Raw genomic sequence first — 16552 nt, forward strand, 5'->3', positions numbered from 1 at the left:
AAATTTTTGAAAATATATTTTTGGTAGCAACAGAGTGACTTTATTATGGTAACGCTTACATGATAGTGGTCTCCAGACTGACCTGGGTACTGGATGTGGCCCTTTTCTTGCCTTTATCCTGCCCTTGGGGCACTTTTCCTCCCACTGATACAAGACACTATTCCCCACACTGACACCAACGGGGCATAATTCTTGCTATCCAAAATCAATAATGGGGCACTCTTTCTCCGATTAACACCAATGATGTGGAACTATACCCTCACTGATATCAGTGATTGGGCACTATTCCTCTCACTGACACCGATGGGGCACTATTTTTTCCATTGATACCAGTGATGGGGCACTATACCTCCCACTGACATAAAGGATGGGGTGCTTTTCCTTCCACTGACACCAGTGATGGGTCGCTATTCCTCTCAATGACACCAAGGATGGGGTGCTCTTCCTTCCACAGACACTGAGCTTGGGGGAACTATTCCTCCCACTGACACCAAGGATAATAATCTGCTTTACCTTACACCGACACCAAGTATGGGGAACCATTCCTCCCACTGACACCAATAATGGGACACTATTCCCCCCACTGACACCAATGATGTGGCAATATTCCTTTCACTTCCCACATTTCCATCGCACACTTACCTAGATTGAGCTCTTTAGGTACTTGGTGCTGTAGCGACCACAAGCTGGATACTGGAACCTGTACGATAAGTAGATATTCGGCCGCACACCAAGTATCATCAATTTTGTTCAAATGTTTTTTATTCAAGAAAGATCACATCTCAAAATGCTGTAGTGCAACGTTTTGGAGCCATGCAGGACCCCACATCACATGCCTAATGAAGGGGTCCTGTGTAGCTCTGAAAAGTTGCACTACACCATTTTGTGACATGATCTTTCTTGAATAAAAACCGTTTGGACAAAATTGATGATCCTTGGTGTGCTGGCGAATATCTACTACATTATTCCTTTCACAGACACCAATGATAGGCAATTGTTACTCCCACTGACACCAATGATGGCGCACTATTCCTCCCACTGAAACCAATGATGGGGCACTCTTCCACGGACACCAAGGATGGGGCACTATTCCTTCCACTGAGGCCAATGATGGGGCACCATTTCTCTCCCCAATACTAATGATGCAATGTTTACTCTAATGACGCTGCAACAATTTCTACTGTAAATGGACGGTAAACTGGTCCTTTGTTTAGAAAATTTGGAGATCCGTTATGTGTGGTTTTAGATTTCATACATCACTTCCAGAGACAATAAACGGTCTTTTGCGAGCTTTGTTTTGGTTGTTTTTATTGGGGGGTACAACTTGGATAGGGATTAGGAATATGGGATGCCCATAGAACAAGTTATTGGCTTCATATTTAAGGATTTAGTACATTCTGAATAAAATTAGAGCCAAAAGATTGAATGTGCAAATTGAGTTAGAAATTCATCTCCTCCTGCATCTCCATGCAGACTGTTACTCCTCCTGCGGCTCAACCTCTGCAGACTATTCCATCTAATGCCCTGGACACACGGTCGGACATTCTGAAGACAAAATCCGTCTGATTTTTTCCGATGGATTTTGGCCCAAATTTCTCTTGCATACACATGGTCTCACAAAGTTGACGGAAAATCCGATCGTTCAGAACGAGGTGACATAAATCACGTAAAACGGGACTATAAAGAGGGTAGTAGCCAATAGCTTTCATCTCGTAATTTATTCTGAGCATGTATGGAACTTTGTCCATTGGAATTGTCTACACACGATCAAAATTTAAACGATCGGATTTTGTTGTTGGAAAATTTAAGATCCAGCTCTCAAACTTGGTGTGTTGGAAATTTCCGAGGGAAAAAGTCCGATGGAGCCCACACTCATTCGGATTTTCCAACAACACGATCCGATTGCGCATTTTCCTTCGGAAAGTCTGACCGTGTGTACAGGGCATAAGAGTTACCTTACCATCCGACCGTGTGGTGGAAGAGACATCACTAACGCACGTGTAAAATCAATGTTCTTAGATATCTTTCGCCTCCTGCCCACACGCTTGTTTTCTCCTGCACAAACTTAGTTACTGTATTGAAATATGACACATCCTCTTCTATTGAATAGTAGGGGCCCACTCTGAATAAGCCTCCCTGCTGAGACTCTAGTTGCTCACTGCCACTAGGCCTGCAGAACCGCTCCCTGGAGGCCCAGTGGGTTAAAAGCATATCTTCTTGGAAATATGGACGACTGTTCCCAGCCAGCCCAACTTGCGAATCATGTGCCCACGGGCAGCATTGACTTGACACAGATCTCCACGGTGTCTTTTCTGATCCAGGACTCCCCATCATCCACCATTTGTATTGATGAAGACTCCACTAGTAACCATCTACTAGCAGAATTCCCTTCACAGAGTCCTAGGCACTTCCAGCCCCACTGTGGTAACACTCACCGATCTTCCAACAGCCCTGAGTCCTTGATGAGGAAGTTTGACTGGACCATGCACACCACCAGTTTCACCTGCCCCTCTGCTCCTGGAGTTCCCTGCCATCCGACCTTGTGGTGGAAGAACCATTACCAATGACCGTGTAGAAGCAATGTTCCCTCGCAGCTCTCCCCGGGCCTCTCCTGCGATCGACCCACCCCCGCAGATGGGGATGGCCTCCTGTGACTGACTATAAGGCCATTCCTCACTTCACCCAGCCAACTCTGACCCCTGTGGAGAATCACCTCAGCTTATATATATGAGGCCCGCCTCCTGCCAATCTCGATTGGGGATTGGTCAGGACTAGGGATGAGCTCAGGCGTGTTCGCATGGAACACATGCAGAGCCCGCCAGAAAGTGAGCGCAGCGCTGAGCAAATCACAGGCAGTGAGACATTGCCCCAATGTGCGGCTGTAGAGATCCGGCAATGTCTCACTGCCTGTGATTAGCGCAGCGCTGCGCTCACTTCCTGGCGGGCTTTGCACGTGTTCCATGCGAACACGCCTGAGCTCATCCCTAGTCAGGGCTCACTTACAAGCTGCCTGCCACTCCAGTTCCAGGCCCAGAGCCTTTTCTAGAACATTCTCCTCAGAAACAGGGGAGGCACCTCAGGACTGAAGTGCAGGTGGTAACGCCCAAAGCTACTCTGACCACTCCCAGCCCCAAGATCAAAACAGACAGGCCTAGCATGCAGCATAGGCCTGCCTAAATTTGCCTGTGTTCGATAAACCTTACTAGCACCTACCTATTGGTAAAAGGTGCTACATATGCTCATTGCGCAGAAGAATACATATCGGCCTAAAATGAGGAAGACGTTTTTTTTTTAAATTAGGATATTTATTATATCAAAAAGTAAGATTTTTTTTTTTTCAAAATTGTTGTTTATAGCACAAAAAACAAACGCAGAGGTGGTCAAATACCACCAAAAGAAAGCTCTATTTGTGGGAAAAAGAAAGAAAAAAAATGTCATATGGGTACAGTGTTTCATGACCACGCAATTGTCATGCAAAACATTACAGCGCTAAAAGCTGAAAATTGGCCTGGGCAGGAAGGGGGTTAAAATGCCTTGTATTGAAGTGATTAAGAATGAACTGCACCCAAATGTGTGTTTTATTGCAATTTGGGATCACCGGCAGAATTGCGGCGATTCGAATTAACAAGTGTGAATGGGGCCTAAGCGATTCGGTTTCCATCTACTATTTAGTCATGGGGGGGGGGCATGTTATGGACAATGGCTGTTTACCCCACACACACCCAGGCTGGAGGGGGAAATCAATTAATGTGAAGGAGCTCTGTGTGTTCAGACCCCCCCTGAGCACAGTGCTGTGTACAGGTGAGCGGTGTATACAGTGAGGTGAGCAGTGTACACGGTGCTGTGTGGATTAGTGGATGAATAGCGCTCATCACTGCCGTGTATCACTGTGGGTGGGAGCCTCTCGCGTTCTCCCGGCCGGTACTACGTAACATATCCCTCCGCGCTCTCCGTCTCAGACACGGCGAATCAGCCGCACTCCCAAGCCAGGCGGAAGTAGCCAACGTCGAACGCCTGTCAACGGAAACACACCGTGGGGACACGCACTGGCCAACGGTAATGCTTCCAAGCGCCGTTCCGACGCCGCTTTCCGTTTCCCCGCCGTAACTTTCCCCTTCTTCCTCCGAAGCAGAGAATGGGCGGCGGAAGGACACAAGTGCCAGGGACTACTTGTTACGGTAGCTGTGCTGCGGCCTCGGCCCCCGCCGCCATCTTGAATGTTAATGTTTCCTTCCAAAGATATATATTTATATAAATATCCCACGTCCCCCCCAAGTCGTCACTGGTGCCATTTAACCCCTTGTGTCTCAGCCGGTCTAGTGAAGTTTGTCTTGGCAGCCTGGACCCCCTCCTGCACGTGTTTCCATAACGACATCGACAACACTTCTATTTACATTAGAAATCCGTTTTGTGCCATTTAGGGCTGTCGTCCGATCGCCGGATCCATGTGAGGGGAGAGGTGATTGGTCACACCAGCTCAGTCCCAGGTACTCTTTTTATTCTTACAATGTGATGATGATGATGATTTGGTGTTCTCATTGACTTCTAAGTGTTTTGTATGAGGCAGGATTCCATTCTACTCTCCATGTATAGCTGTGTGTATGTGTGATCACCTTTTGTATTCCCTCTGATCCCCCCCAGAGGCCATATTGGCTGTGCTGTGGGGTCAGGCCTGATAGTCAGCCATAGGTGGGGAGCCATGTTATCTGATCTGTTTGTAAACAGACGGCCAGCCAACGTTTAAATGCCCCTGACTTCCTGTCTGACCTGCACTCTCATTGTAGCCCTATGGTCCTGCTGGCTAGACGGCCATTATATGTGCAGGATGTCCCCAGAAAATGTGGATCTGTGCCCAGGCTTTGTAAGCCATACTCTGTCTCTGGTCCGTGCGACAAATGGCACAACTTGCGACAGATTCATGTAATTCTGGCTGTACGTGGCTTGTTTTTTTTTCTGTCTGAACTTCCCCCATCCACATATTTGAGGTGGATGGTGGAATCCTCCCCGATTGTGTCCTGACAGCGAGGAGACCTCCCTGCTATCAGAATACACTGATCAGCAATGCTGGCTACTGCCGACATCACTGATCATTAGAGATGAGCTTGGGCGTGTTCAGGATCCTAGTCCCAACCCACCGGCCCGATCCCGCCACAAAGCCGACATCGCACACCGCCAATCACAAGCAGTGAGACGTTTCCCAGTGTGCAGCTCCACAGACAAGGGAATGTCTTACTACCTGTGATTGGCGGTGTGCAGTGTCGGCTTCCTGGCGGGACCAGGAAGGTGGGTTGGGACTAGGATCCTGAACACGCCCGAACCCATCTCTACTGATCATGCGGAAATCTTCCACCAGACTGTCGGTGCAGAAGGTGATTGGTAGATTGATTTCTGTATAACCAGCCTGCCAATTAAGGATCAGCTCAGGCGTGTTTGCAAACAGCATGTGCAGAGCCCATCAGGAAGTCGGCACTGGGAGCGCTAATCACAAGCTGTGAGACGTTTCCCGATCTCTACAGCTGCGTGGGACAATGTCTCACTGCTTGTGATTAGCGCTCCACAGTGCCGACTTCCTGGTGGGCTCTGCACGTGCTCTTTGTGAATACGCCTGAGCCCATCCTTACTGCTCACACATGGATCAAAATTTGGGCGGTCCCTCTGGAACTGGTCAAATTTTGATTCATGTATGGCCGGCTTAACTTATTGCTTGAAACATCTGGATTTGATCTGGGATCAGAGTCCAGGGTTTTCCTTCCATAAGTGAAAGTCCTAATTCCTCCACTGTCAGAATACATAGATCAGCACTGTAGGCGCTGACGGAGCGACTTTTATCCAACAGGGCGATTGAACAGAAGTTGATCGATTAGATTGACTTTTGTTCAACTGCAGTGCCCACACATGGATTGCAATTCAGCTGGTCTCTGCTGAAGCAGCCAAATTTCAATCCATCAATGGCCACCTTGAAGCAAAACTAAAGCCATCAATTTTAGCGGTTTAAAAAACAGTTAAATTCCTGGTGTGGCGGGATTGCTAACTGTTACATTTGCTTGTGCTGTTAACCAAACTGTCAAACCATCAAATGAGTGGTGTCATAACCGATCACGTGTGCAACACCATGGCAGTTGCAGATCAAATAGAAGCTAAGGTGGCAGCTTCTTTGGCTAAAAAGGATAGGAGGGTTTAGTTACACTTTAAAGCAATTAAAATTGTCAGTACGGTCTATACTCACTGTCAACATTACACATTTTTGCTTCCATTGGATGCCCCCATCACAGGAGCCTGTGAACTCCTGCACATGTGCAGTGCAATCTCTCTGTCCCTGAGCTCAGCCACTGATGGGAGAGAGCACTAGGAGAGCGCTTGCTCCTGTGATTCTCCTTATTAGATCGACACTTATTAAATGGGCTTGTTGAATTTTTTTTTTCTCGATCAGCCGCTGATTAGTGTATTCTGATAATGGAGAGTCCTGCTGTCAGAATTCAATGTCCCAGTGGGGAGGATTCCTTTAGCAGCCTTGCTTGTGTGGCTAAGGGAATCTGTTCATCTTTTCTCATTCAGCCCACTGACTGACCATAAAAAAAGAAGCCATGACCAGATTTAGGGTTCACTTGCACTGTGCATTGTTGAACTGAACCGTGTCCGAGTTTGAATGTCCCCTCTCCCTAGCTAGTCTGCACTCACACTGGGCTATAGGTGTGTATTCCCAGGCACATTCTACTCCATCACCTCTGCTAACCATACCACAGTGATCTATGGAGGGTTCTTTGCTCTGGCACGATTTGCGCTCACACTGAAGTGAACTGTACTTGGAAGAGGTGGTTCTGGGCACAATTTAACCCTTTCTGGGCACGGTTTGGAGCACTCCTGCTACAACTGCATAAATGATCCAGGCCAAGGAGGTGGGCTCTTCACGGACATTACATTTGGTTGATGTAATTTATACTCTGACTTAGTCAATGCAGTGTAGTTTGGAATGACTAGTCACTAAAATGGCGTGTGTGAACAATTCACACAATGCCTTCATTATTCCAGCCCTGTAATAATAATAACAACATGCCTTGCTAACTCTTTTAATGAAATCATTCCCTATAAACCAGTCCTACAAGAGCTTTGTGGGAGTTTGTGTCTTCCAGCTCATAGTTGGAAGATACTGACAGTAAAAGGTTATTTTATAATGTTCATTCTGAACCCGTAACTAGATCTACATTGTAGTCCAGCAACAATGTCATCGCTTGGTGGTATGAGGAACTGGGGTTTTTTTTTTTTTTTTTCTTTGACTCCATCGAGCAAGGCTGAACATCTGGGTGTGTGGTTTCAGGACATTTAAATCATGTATGTGTTGTTGGCTTTCATTGGCTGCTGACAGAGTGAGGGGGAGGGATGTTCTTTCTGTGTCATGCCCTGATTATGTGTTTTGCTTCCTAAAGGCAAGGGCTTTAAATTGTGACGTGCAAATTCTTTTGTGTGGTTTAATTTTAAGGCGTAACGTAAAATGTGGTCTAGTAAACAAGTACCGGTTTATTCATATAATGCAATGTCCTCAATATACATGTTTAACAGCTTTCTATATTGTTGTTTTTATAGTGAATAAAGGGGGCTATTTTAATAATCTGTACGTTTTTGGCATCTGACACTGATGTTGGCCTTGAATGAGTTAGTCTGTTCTATTTAATATGATAGGGGTTAGTACAAGTTGTAAGGTTGGCAGGGAAGGGTTTACAATTAACTTGCTGTATGTATATACTGCAGAAAGCCACAAGGTGGCAGCAGTAAAATACATTCATATCTTCTTTTTGGGATTGCCAGTTCTTTGCTAAAATTATAAGTGTATGTATAGCTTTTTATTAAAAAAAAAAAAAAAAAAAATATTTAAGTTTTTAGATAGCGTAGGAGCAAAGTAGAATTCCCATCAGGTTTTCATTGATGTTTGACCCTGCTGGCCAGATTCACACACTGTTTTTCCTGGTGGCAGAAAGTGATGGGGAAACCCAACATTTTATTTTATAGTTGCCACCAGAACAAGAATTGGAGTAAGAAATTCGAATAGGGATGCCAGGGGGTAACAGAAAGGGAAAAAAAATGTGAGACCTAATCTCCATTCCCGTTTAATTTCTGGGTCAGGAAGGGAAGCGAGAGGACATTTTCCTCAATAGGACACAGACCGCAAATAAATAATAATAAAACAAATAACCCAAAAGGGGAAAAAAGCAGCTTGTTTTAACAGCTTATAAAGTTTTACCCGAAGTTCACCTTCAATTTGTTAGTCAAGTTCTTCTAAATCTACTATCTGCAACCATGCCACCTGACATGGCTATAGCTGGGTCTGGTAGTGATTGTTATGTGAGGGGAGAGTATGAACATGTTGAAAACCTTTATATCCTTGTTTCTATGTTTGAAATTTGTTTTAGGATTCTATTAAATTTTGGTTTTCTTTCCTGTTTATTGAGGGACATAGGATTTATAGATAAGTGGATTATATCACCATCTACTGGAGGATTTACATGCTAAACCCATTGTCTTTCACAATAGAAAATAGAAAACATATCAAATGTTAAAGCGTTTGTTAACCAAAAAAAAAAAAGCCTATTATACAGCAGTGCTTGTGCTGTGTAATTTGGCCCCTTCTGTCACCTGAATTACCTGGCTGATCCTGCCTGGCTATACCCTTCCCCCTGTAAACTGTTTGTGGTTTATTGTGGCTGCTGAGCCCTGACACCATGGTCAGTTTATGTGCCTCCATCATCTGCAGCTCTGCTCTGTCCTCCTCTTCCCCCTTCTCTGCCTGCCCTCTCCTCTTCTGCTGCTCAAATAACTTTTCTTGTCCTATATAATCCTCGTTTGTGTCTTGATAGTGAGAGCTCCTGTCTGTGTGTCTTATTTAAAAAAAAAAAAATTCCTAATTTATCATATTTCAGAGCACCTCCCCGCAAATGCGTGACCGGCCGCCATTTTCTCTCCACTTCTCATCCCGGCTGATGTCAGCGGGGGAATCTCAGCCGGGCAGAGGAGAGAGCTGGCCGGTCACATGATCGCGGGGAGCTGCTCTGAAATACAGTAAAGGAGGCTTTTTTTTTTTTTAATCGAAGAGAAGCACCTGTCATTAGGAAACAAGGAGATTATATGAAGTAATGAAAGTGGGTCAATGACCACTTTAATGCATTTGTTACCCCAACACTTCATATTTCTGATATGTGCCTGTTGTACCATGTACTTGTATGAGAAAGTATCGTTGTCTTGCTTATTGGTGTTCCTGCCAGTCCCCTTGCTTTCCTATTCAAAACTGATTGCACTAAGCAGGAGAGTACACCGTGGTCAGTTCTCTAGCTGTGCTGGAAACTCTGTGCTCTCCACCAATGATCAAACTTGTCCTAACAGGCCCCCACTGCACAGCTCCTCACTGGGAAGCTTAGTGTACTGCTGCTTATTCCCCCCCCCCCCCCCCAGCTCTTATGCAGGGAGTGTGATCACTTTAAAAAAAACAAAAAAAAAACAAAACATAAATACCTTTTTTTTTTTTATTTTTTTTTTTTTTTTTTTTTTTTATTTATTTATTTATTTTTAGATCTATTCAAAAAATGTTTCCCTTCATTTCTATTTTAAACTAAATAGGTTGTATTGCAAGGCGATTGTTTACAATTACTCTAAACCCTTGGCACCGGCTCCCATTGGCCCTTTATAGGGTTTGGCATTCTGGGAGGCGGGGGTGGGGCTTGAGACCATGTGACTGGTGCGACTGGCTGTCACAGTGGTTATAATCTGAAAATGTCTCATGATTGGGAGCTTTTCGTAAAACTGCCGGCCACTGTGTCGGGAGCGCTCTTGGCACAGGCCTATTGGCGCTATTGCATGCAAATACTAGCCCATCTGTGCCAAGGCCCGGCGACTGAGAGGCCGCATATCAGTGCCTAGGGGTTAAGGACTGCCTGCAATGTACTGCATACAGGCAAAGTGATCTACTGGTACGTTGCTGTCTATTTCTGGGTTTAGGGCTCCCCTGCAAGCACCCGCTGTGTGCAATCATGGCCAGGACCTGCTGATTGTGTCCAATCAACACAGGGCTCTGTATAGAGGCAATGCCACCCCCCCCCCCCCCCCCCAATGCTTACTTGAGCCCCATCTCTATCCAGCGATGTCCACAACTGCCTCAGCCGTCCCGGACTCCCCTCCCCTTTATTGCCTGAGACAGCAGTGGTGCCATCGGCTCCCGCTGCTGTCGATGTCAGTTAGATAATGGGGAGAAGGGCAGAACCGCAGCTCTCTCTGAATGGATAGACAGAGTTGTGCCTCGGCTCGGGTGCCCCCATAGTAAGCTGCTTGCTGTGGGGGCACTTGGGGGGGGGGGGAAGGGCCAGGAGAGCTGAAGTCGGACTCGACAAGAGGCGGTTCTGGGCTGCTCTTTGCAAAATCAACTGCAGAGGAGGCAAGTATAACATGTTTGTCATTTTTATTGGAAAAAAAGGAGACTTTACAATCACTTTCATATATTTTTTATTTTATTTTTTTACCAGGTAGATGTTCAGGCCTCCTTTAAAGTCAAATGTGGGTGTAATTTCCTCCAGGCAGCTTTTTGAGCTACAAACAGTCCCCACTTTGTTTTACATTTGACCCTGGTAGCATACATATGTTGCTTTGCCCAGCCCTCTGTAGGAATGCTTTGGACATCCCAGTTGTCTCTGAATCCTGTGTCTCAATGATCGAGAGAGAAATTTTTATAATTTTTTATTTATTTGTTTCATACATTGTAAATTCCCTTTATTGGAAGTTTGTGGGGTACGTGCCATACCCCTGTTTTATAGTCCTACTCTTTGCACTATTTTATTACAAAAGTAAGGCATCGTGGGTATGTAAACGATTACACCAGGCTGATCACTTATTGTTTGTCAATATGTTCCTGTGGGCCGCAGTATAGCCCAATTGTCTCTGAATCCTATGTCCCTCAAACTTCCAAGAAAAGTATTTTACAGTTAAAATCAAGTTGTAATTTCTTTTCTTCTTTTGCATGTATAGATATAAAATTTACCCCGTTTTATTGTTTGTTTGCAGGTACAATCATTTGACCCATTCTCAGGTCCTATTCAGAGTGAGACTAAATGCAACTAGGCCAGGCTGAATGTTGGCATGAAGTGGTTGGGCGAATCCAAGAACATGGTAGTGAATGGCAGGAGACATGGCAGCAGGCTGTCCCATGAACACCATCGGAGTCGGGCCAAGCTGCACAGATCAGGAAGAGGAAATTTAAGAGGCACTAAAAATGCGTCTGATAGAAGATCAAGCAGGTGTAAGTATGCCATTTTTTTCTATATAAATGTCACTGTAATTTTTTTTAGGTCTAGTCTTAATTTTTTTATTTTTTTTTATTTTTGAGAGGCTTTTTTCCTTTTGTGTTAGAGAAATTCTTGTGTATTTTGTAGGTAGTGGTGGATCTACACATGTTTTTGAAACTCAGAGCCGCTATGTACCATCATCGGGGATGACCGCAAAAGAGCTCTGCGAAAATGATGACCTTGCAACAAGTCTGGTGCTGGACCCCTACTTGGGGTTTCAGACTCACAAAATGAATACAAGGTAACAAATTCTTGAAGTGTTGCTTCAGGGGAAAAAAAACTCACAATTTAGAAGGTGATTGCTGGCTTTGTCTACTCTTCATCTTGTATACTGTGGCCATGATTGGTGGCAGAGCGGCCTAGTGACACCAGCAATAATCTGTGAAAGTGACAATTTCTTTATCACCTCTGCACCTACTGTTCCCCCAAATCCTGATGCTTAGTCATCATGTCAAGGTGGGAACTTATAGTAACCTCTAATCAACCTAGCGCCACTCCAGAATACATAATTTGACCTCCATTTCAAAGATCTCTGATACTCTTTGACCACTTCCATCTGCCAATAATTATGGGCGTTATACCTCGTCAGGCCGCGTACACACGCGGGGACTGTTCGCTCAACTTTGTCCGCTGAACAGTGTTTCGGCGGACAGTCCGCTCGTGTGTGGGCTTTCAGCGGACAGTCTGCTGAACAAAGTTTTTCGGAAATTCCGAAAAACTGTCCGCTGAAACTTTGTTTCAGCGAACAGTCCCCTCGTGTGTAGGCTTGTTCGTCAAACTAAGTTCCGCGCATGCTCAGAAAGGATTTACACGCCAAAGTTTGCATTGCAGTGTATAGGACGTCGTTTTCTAGTCCCGTCGTACGTGCCGTTCACGTCATCGCGCACGGTTTCAGCGGACTGTTCGTTCGTCGTGTGTGGGCAAGTCCGTCCATGCTAATTTTGAGCGGACTGTCCGCTGAAACTGTTTGACGGACAAAGTTGAGCGAACAGTCCCCGCGTGTGTACGCGGCCTCAGAAATCTTTTAAATGCCCAAACTATATGGCACACAGGTTGAATACCTTTCCTGACCTACCATTGTTTGAATTCTGATTTCAATGATTCTTTGGTGTTCTGAAGGCCTGTTCAATTCATATTGGTGCATTGTGGTAAAATGTGTTTTTTTTTTATTGCACTACAATGTGGATAGATGAGCCACCTGCACTGTGGTGCATGCTGGCAGCCTATTGAAAATGGAATGTCCTAAAGCATAATTATACTCTGCCATCCACCCAGGGTTTATTTTTTATTTATTTTTTTTATATATTTTTTTTTTTTATTTGTGTGATGTGTAATGCTTACATTACATATTTGCAGACTTGCCTTCCAAATTGAAACCACTTCAGCGGTGCAATGGCCACAATGTCCATTGGCGTTCACACTAATACCTTCTCCCAGTCTTCTTCCAAGTTCAACCTAATTGATCGCCTTGTTTGGCTGTCCCAGATTGTAATATATCTTGCTAACGGGAGTCAATTCATCCCAGCACCCAGTAGATGCACAGCCCAGTATACATTCACAAAAACATTGCTAGCAGGTAAGTTATTTATTCTTTTTTTCTGGAGAAGAAGCATACCAAGTCTCCTTTGCAGTAAAATCCTGCTTGCCAGCAGTGTTTTGTAAGCTTGAATTTAGTTCCACTTAACACTAGGCACACTACTGTAGGTATGTTACTGTAGAAAACTAGTGTAAATGAAACCAAATTTGTCAAAATATAAACTTGGGAGTCTTTTCACACTGTTTGTAAGGTTAGTAAGAGATCATTATGATGTTTGAACCTTTTGGATGTAGTATACATGTGAAATTTAATGCATTTATTGATCTACTTCTACATAAATACGTTTTACGACTGGTGAAGTGAGCCAGATGACACCACCCCCCCCCCCCCCATCCCCAGCACACCACTCTTCCTTTTCCTTTGTTATATTGTTTTGTTTTTTTTTGTCATAAAGAATACCACGTTGTGTGTGTGTGTGTGTGTGTGTGTGTGTGTGTGTGTGTGTGTGTTGTTTTCATGTCCATTTTACCAATACCAAAGCTAACGAGATCTAGTCCTGCAAAGAAAAACGATAGCACTTTTTCCCGTGATATATCTGTGGAATCCTACAGCGCACATATTATTATTTTTCTCCCCAGGTTTCGTCCAATAAAAGGGCGGCAGGAAGAGCTAAAGGAAGTGATTGAACATTTCAAGAAAACTGAACATTTAGAGAAAACCTTCAAAAATCTAATATCTGGTGACTGGTCACGACACTATTTTCTTAATAAGAATAAAGCACAGGAGAAACATTTCAAGGAACATGTACGTCTACCTTTCTGTCTACAAAGGTTCTTTATATCATGGAAGGCAACTTGCCTGTAAACTGCTTTTTGTTTGTGTAGAGAATTTCCCTCTCTATGTACCTGTAATTCCCTGTTGTGATAAGCAGTGAATAATAACCAAAATGGGAAATATTTTACCGTTCTTTGTGCAGTTGCTGGACTTAGTCAATATTACTGTTGAGAATTTTAGTAGAAGCCTTTCTTTAAACTGAAAAGGGTTAGTGGGACTGGATTTGGCCTTTTATATGAATAAAGGGTCCCAACGGAAATGTACCACATTTGTCCAACTGGGGGGGGGGGCAGGTCCCAGAATGGACTCAAAATCTGTTAGAGATTTTATCTTCTAGTTTTGTGACAACTTGTGTCATCATCAACTGTACTTGTAGTAGCTAGACATGTATAATGCTACGATAACTGGTACATAGTAGGTATTAAAAGATGCCATATGTTATCTTACTTGACACATGTTGTGGGAGGGGCTATGCAAACATAGGAGCTTTTGGGGCCACTGTTGGTGCTGTCAGCAAGGGTGTTCTAACAAGTATGTTTATGTTGAACTCCAGGTAGATGTGTGAGACACAGATAGAAAGAGAGATGTGTGTGTTTTTTTTCATGGTAATCTGCAGACCATTGCAGCCTTGATCAGTGGATCACAAGTGCAATGCACAGACTCCTGCAGACTCATTCTGGGGGGGCTGCAGAAAGTGCAAATGGACTACAAGTGTGTTGATCACCTCAGTTGTGTTCCATTGAGAACAAGGCGGAATACAGCTTTGAGGGCGGAACCACACAGCTATAACATTCAAAAAGTGACAGGATCTGCCGGGGAGGAAGAACTTGCAATCTTGCTTTTCGAGGGGATGGTGTCTTGGCGCTAGGGCTGAAACAACGAATCGATTTAAGCAACAATTAATCGATTAATCGGCCAGTAACATAATTGGGTTAACAGATCAAAAGCAAACTGCGTAGGTGTGTACTGAGCCTTATGCTGGCCACCTGGATCAATTTTCAGACAAGAATATTCAGTTGGAAAATCTTTGTACATTCGCTGAATGAAAGAATGTTGTTTTGAAATTCTCACTTGTTTTTTAACATTGTTTTTTAAAATGAATGTAATTTCTGAACGAAAACCACATACTGTCTGAAAAATTCCTTTGACCAAGTAGTCTTCTATTTCCACATTTTCCCATTTCTGTGGTAGAAAATGAACGTTGATTTGACCTCACTAACTATTAGAAGATCCAACGTCCTTAAAATTACATCTTTTTTTTTTTTCTTTTTTTTTGAAGGAAGACATTATTTTGTTATTTACCAGATTCTCCCTCCTAATAGTGTATATACAGTATATCTCTTTTAATAGTGTGTGTGTGTGTGTGTGTATATATATATATATATATATATATATATATATATATATATATATATATATATATATATATATATATATATATATATATACACATTTTAATTAGTATATCTCTTCTGTCTGTTATTTTCAGAGTGGATTAGATATTTAGCTCTTTAACCATATAGTTGGTTATTTATATTTACCGCTGCATAGAGATATCTAAGAATAAATTGCCTTTTTTTTATTTATTTTTTAAACTTTACATATTAACTAAATTATACACCACACTTTTTTTTAAGGTTATTAATCGAAACAATAATCGGCCAACTAATTGATTATGAAAATAATTGTTAGTTGCAGCCCTACTTGGCACTCTGTGGCACCATGTGGCACAATGGTAAGAAATGTGGACTTGGCCTTTTAAAAGTGCTGGCCTAACAAACGTTTTACTTTCTAATGAGATCTATTCTTTATGTCCACATTATGACTAATTTGTCAAATTGTTTTATCGTTCTAGGTTTTTATCTATTTGAGGATGTTTGCAACACACAGTGGGTTTGAAATATTGCCTTGCCATCGATATTCTTCTGAACGAAATGGAGCCAAAATTGTTGCAACTAAAGAATGGTATGTGTGTCTGTAAACATTTTTAAGTTTTATATGCAGTGTTGTGTAGTAATTATACTAGTTGGTGAGAAACCTCCAGAATGCTTGGTGGTGAAAACTTTTATATTTGATCCTGCTGCAGGAAACGTAATGACAAAATAGAACTTCTTGTGGGATGTATAGCTGAGCTTTCTGAAGCTGAAGAAAATATGCTTCTACGTCACGGAGAAAATGACTTTAGTGTCATGTACTCAACAAGAAAGAACTGTGCTCAGCTATGGCTTGGGCCAGCTGCCTTCATCAACCATGGTACGTTCAAAATCTTTTTGGGTTACAGCAGCTAAAATGTCAGGAATTGCCTTTAACATATCCAGGTTTGATTATTGTGACAACCTTTTACCAGCCAAAACCACTTCTTTAGTCCATTTTTAGCTCTTTGCCTTCGGTCGCTCCGCTACTTGTTAGTTCCTCGTTGGCTTAGCTCCTCTAAACTCGTTTTCAGTTTCTGCCCTAAGCACAGTCTCCATTGTGCTCTTCACTTATTTGCCTGCAAGACTTTTCACATATTCAACTTTTCTAGAAGTGAAATTCAGCATTTAAAAAAATGTACATGTCACACAAGAATACAATGTGATCTAAAATATTCCCTTCTGTGACTGATTTATTAGATCTGAAAAGGCACAGTTTGTCACTCTTTCTATAATTTTAGATTGTAAGCTTTAACAGAATCTTTTGTCTATCGTAAGCAAACAAAAGATTTCCAGCACACTTGCCAGCCTGCAAAACAACCAAATTGACCCTGTCTAACAGTTTACTTTAAAAACAGAGGGTTTTGTTTGCAAATATATGAGTGCGCTGCAGTGCCCACGCCAAGGGATCTCTGTAAAACCTTGGATTGTGAATATAATTAGTTCTG

At 43.1% G+C, this 16552-nt stretch overlaps 1 protein-coding gene across 3 annotated transcripts in view; it reads left to right on the forward strand.

Annotated features, from left to right (window-relative positions):
* The first annotated feature begins 3915 nt into the window (after window positions 1–3915).
* The window catches only part of KMT5B (lysine methyltransferase 5B), a 30730-nt gene continuing 18093 nt past the window's right edge, over window positions 3916–16552 (forward strand). The window contains exons 1-7 of one of the 3 annotated variants that reach the window (XM_077455933.1): window positions 3916–4056; window positions 4422–4487; window positions 11041–11275; window positions 11409–11562; window positions 13497–13662; window positions 15548–15657; window positions 15779–15945. In XM_077455933.1, the coding sequence (XP_077312059.1) occupies window positions 11116–11275; window positions 11409–11562; window positions 13497–13662; window positions 15548–15657; window positions 15779–15945 (757 nt within the window). In that variant the 5' untranslated portion in view covers window positions 3916–4056; window positions 4422–4487; window positions 11041–11115. Of the gene's footprint in view, window positions 4488–11040; window positions 11276–11408; window positions 11563–13496; window positions 13663–15547; window positions 15658–15778; window positions 15946–16552 lie in introns of all 3 variants that reach the window. The other 2 variants (XM_077455926.1, XM_077455941.1) reach the window with 2 other exon arrangements.

Source organism: Lithobates pipiens, unplaced genomic scaffold, assembly GCF_037356315.1.
Source record: "Lithobates pipiens isolate NorthernLeopardFrog02 unplaced genomic scaffold, aLitPip1_a1.2 Scaffold_10, whole genome shotgun sequence".
In the NCBI taxonomy this organism is placed as follows: Eukaryota; Metazoa; Chordata; class Amphibia; order Anura; family Ranidae; genus Lithobates; species Lithobates pipiens.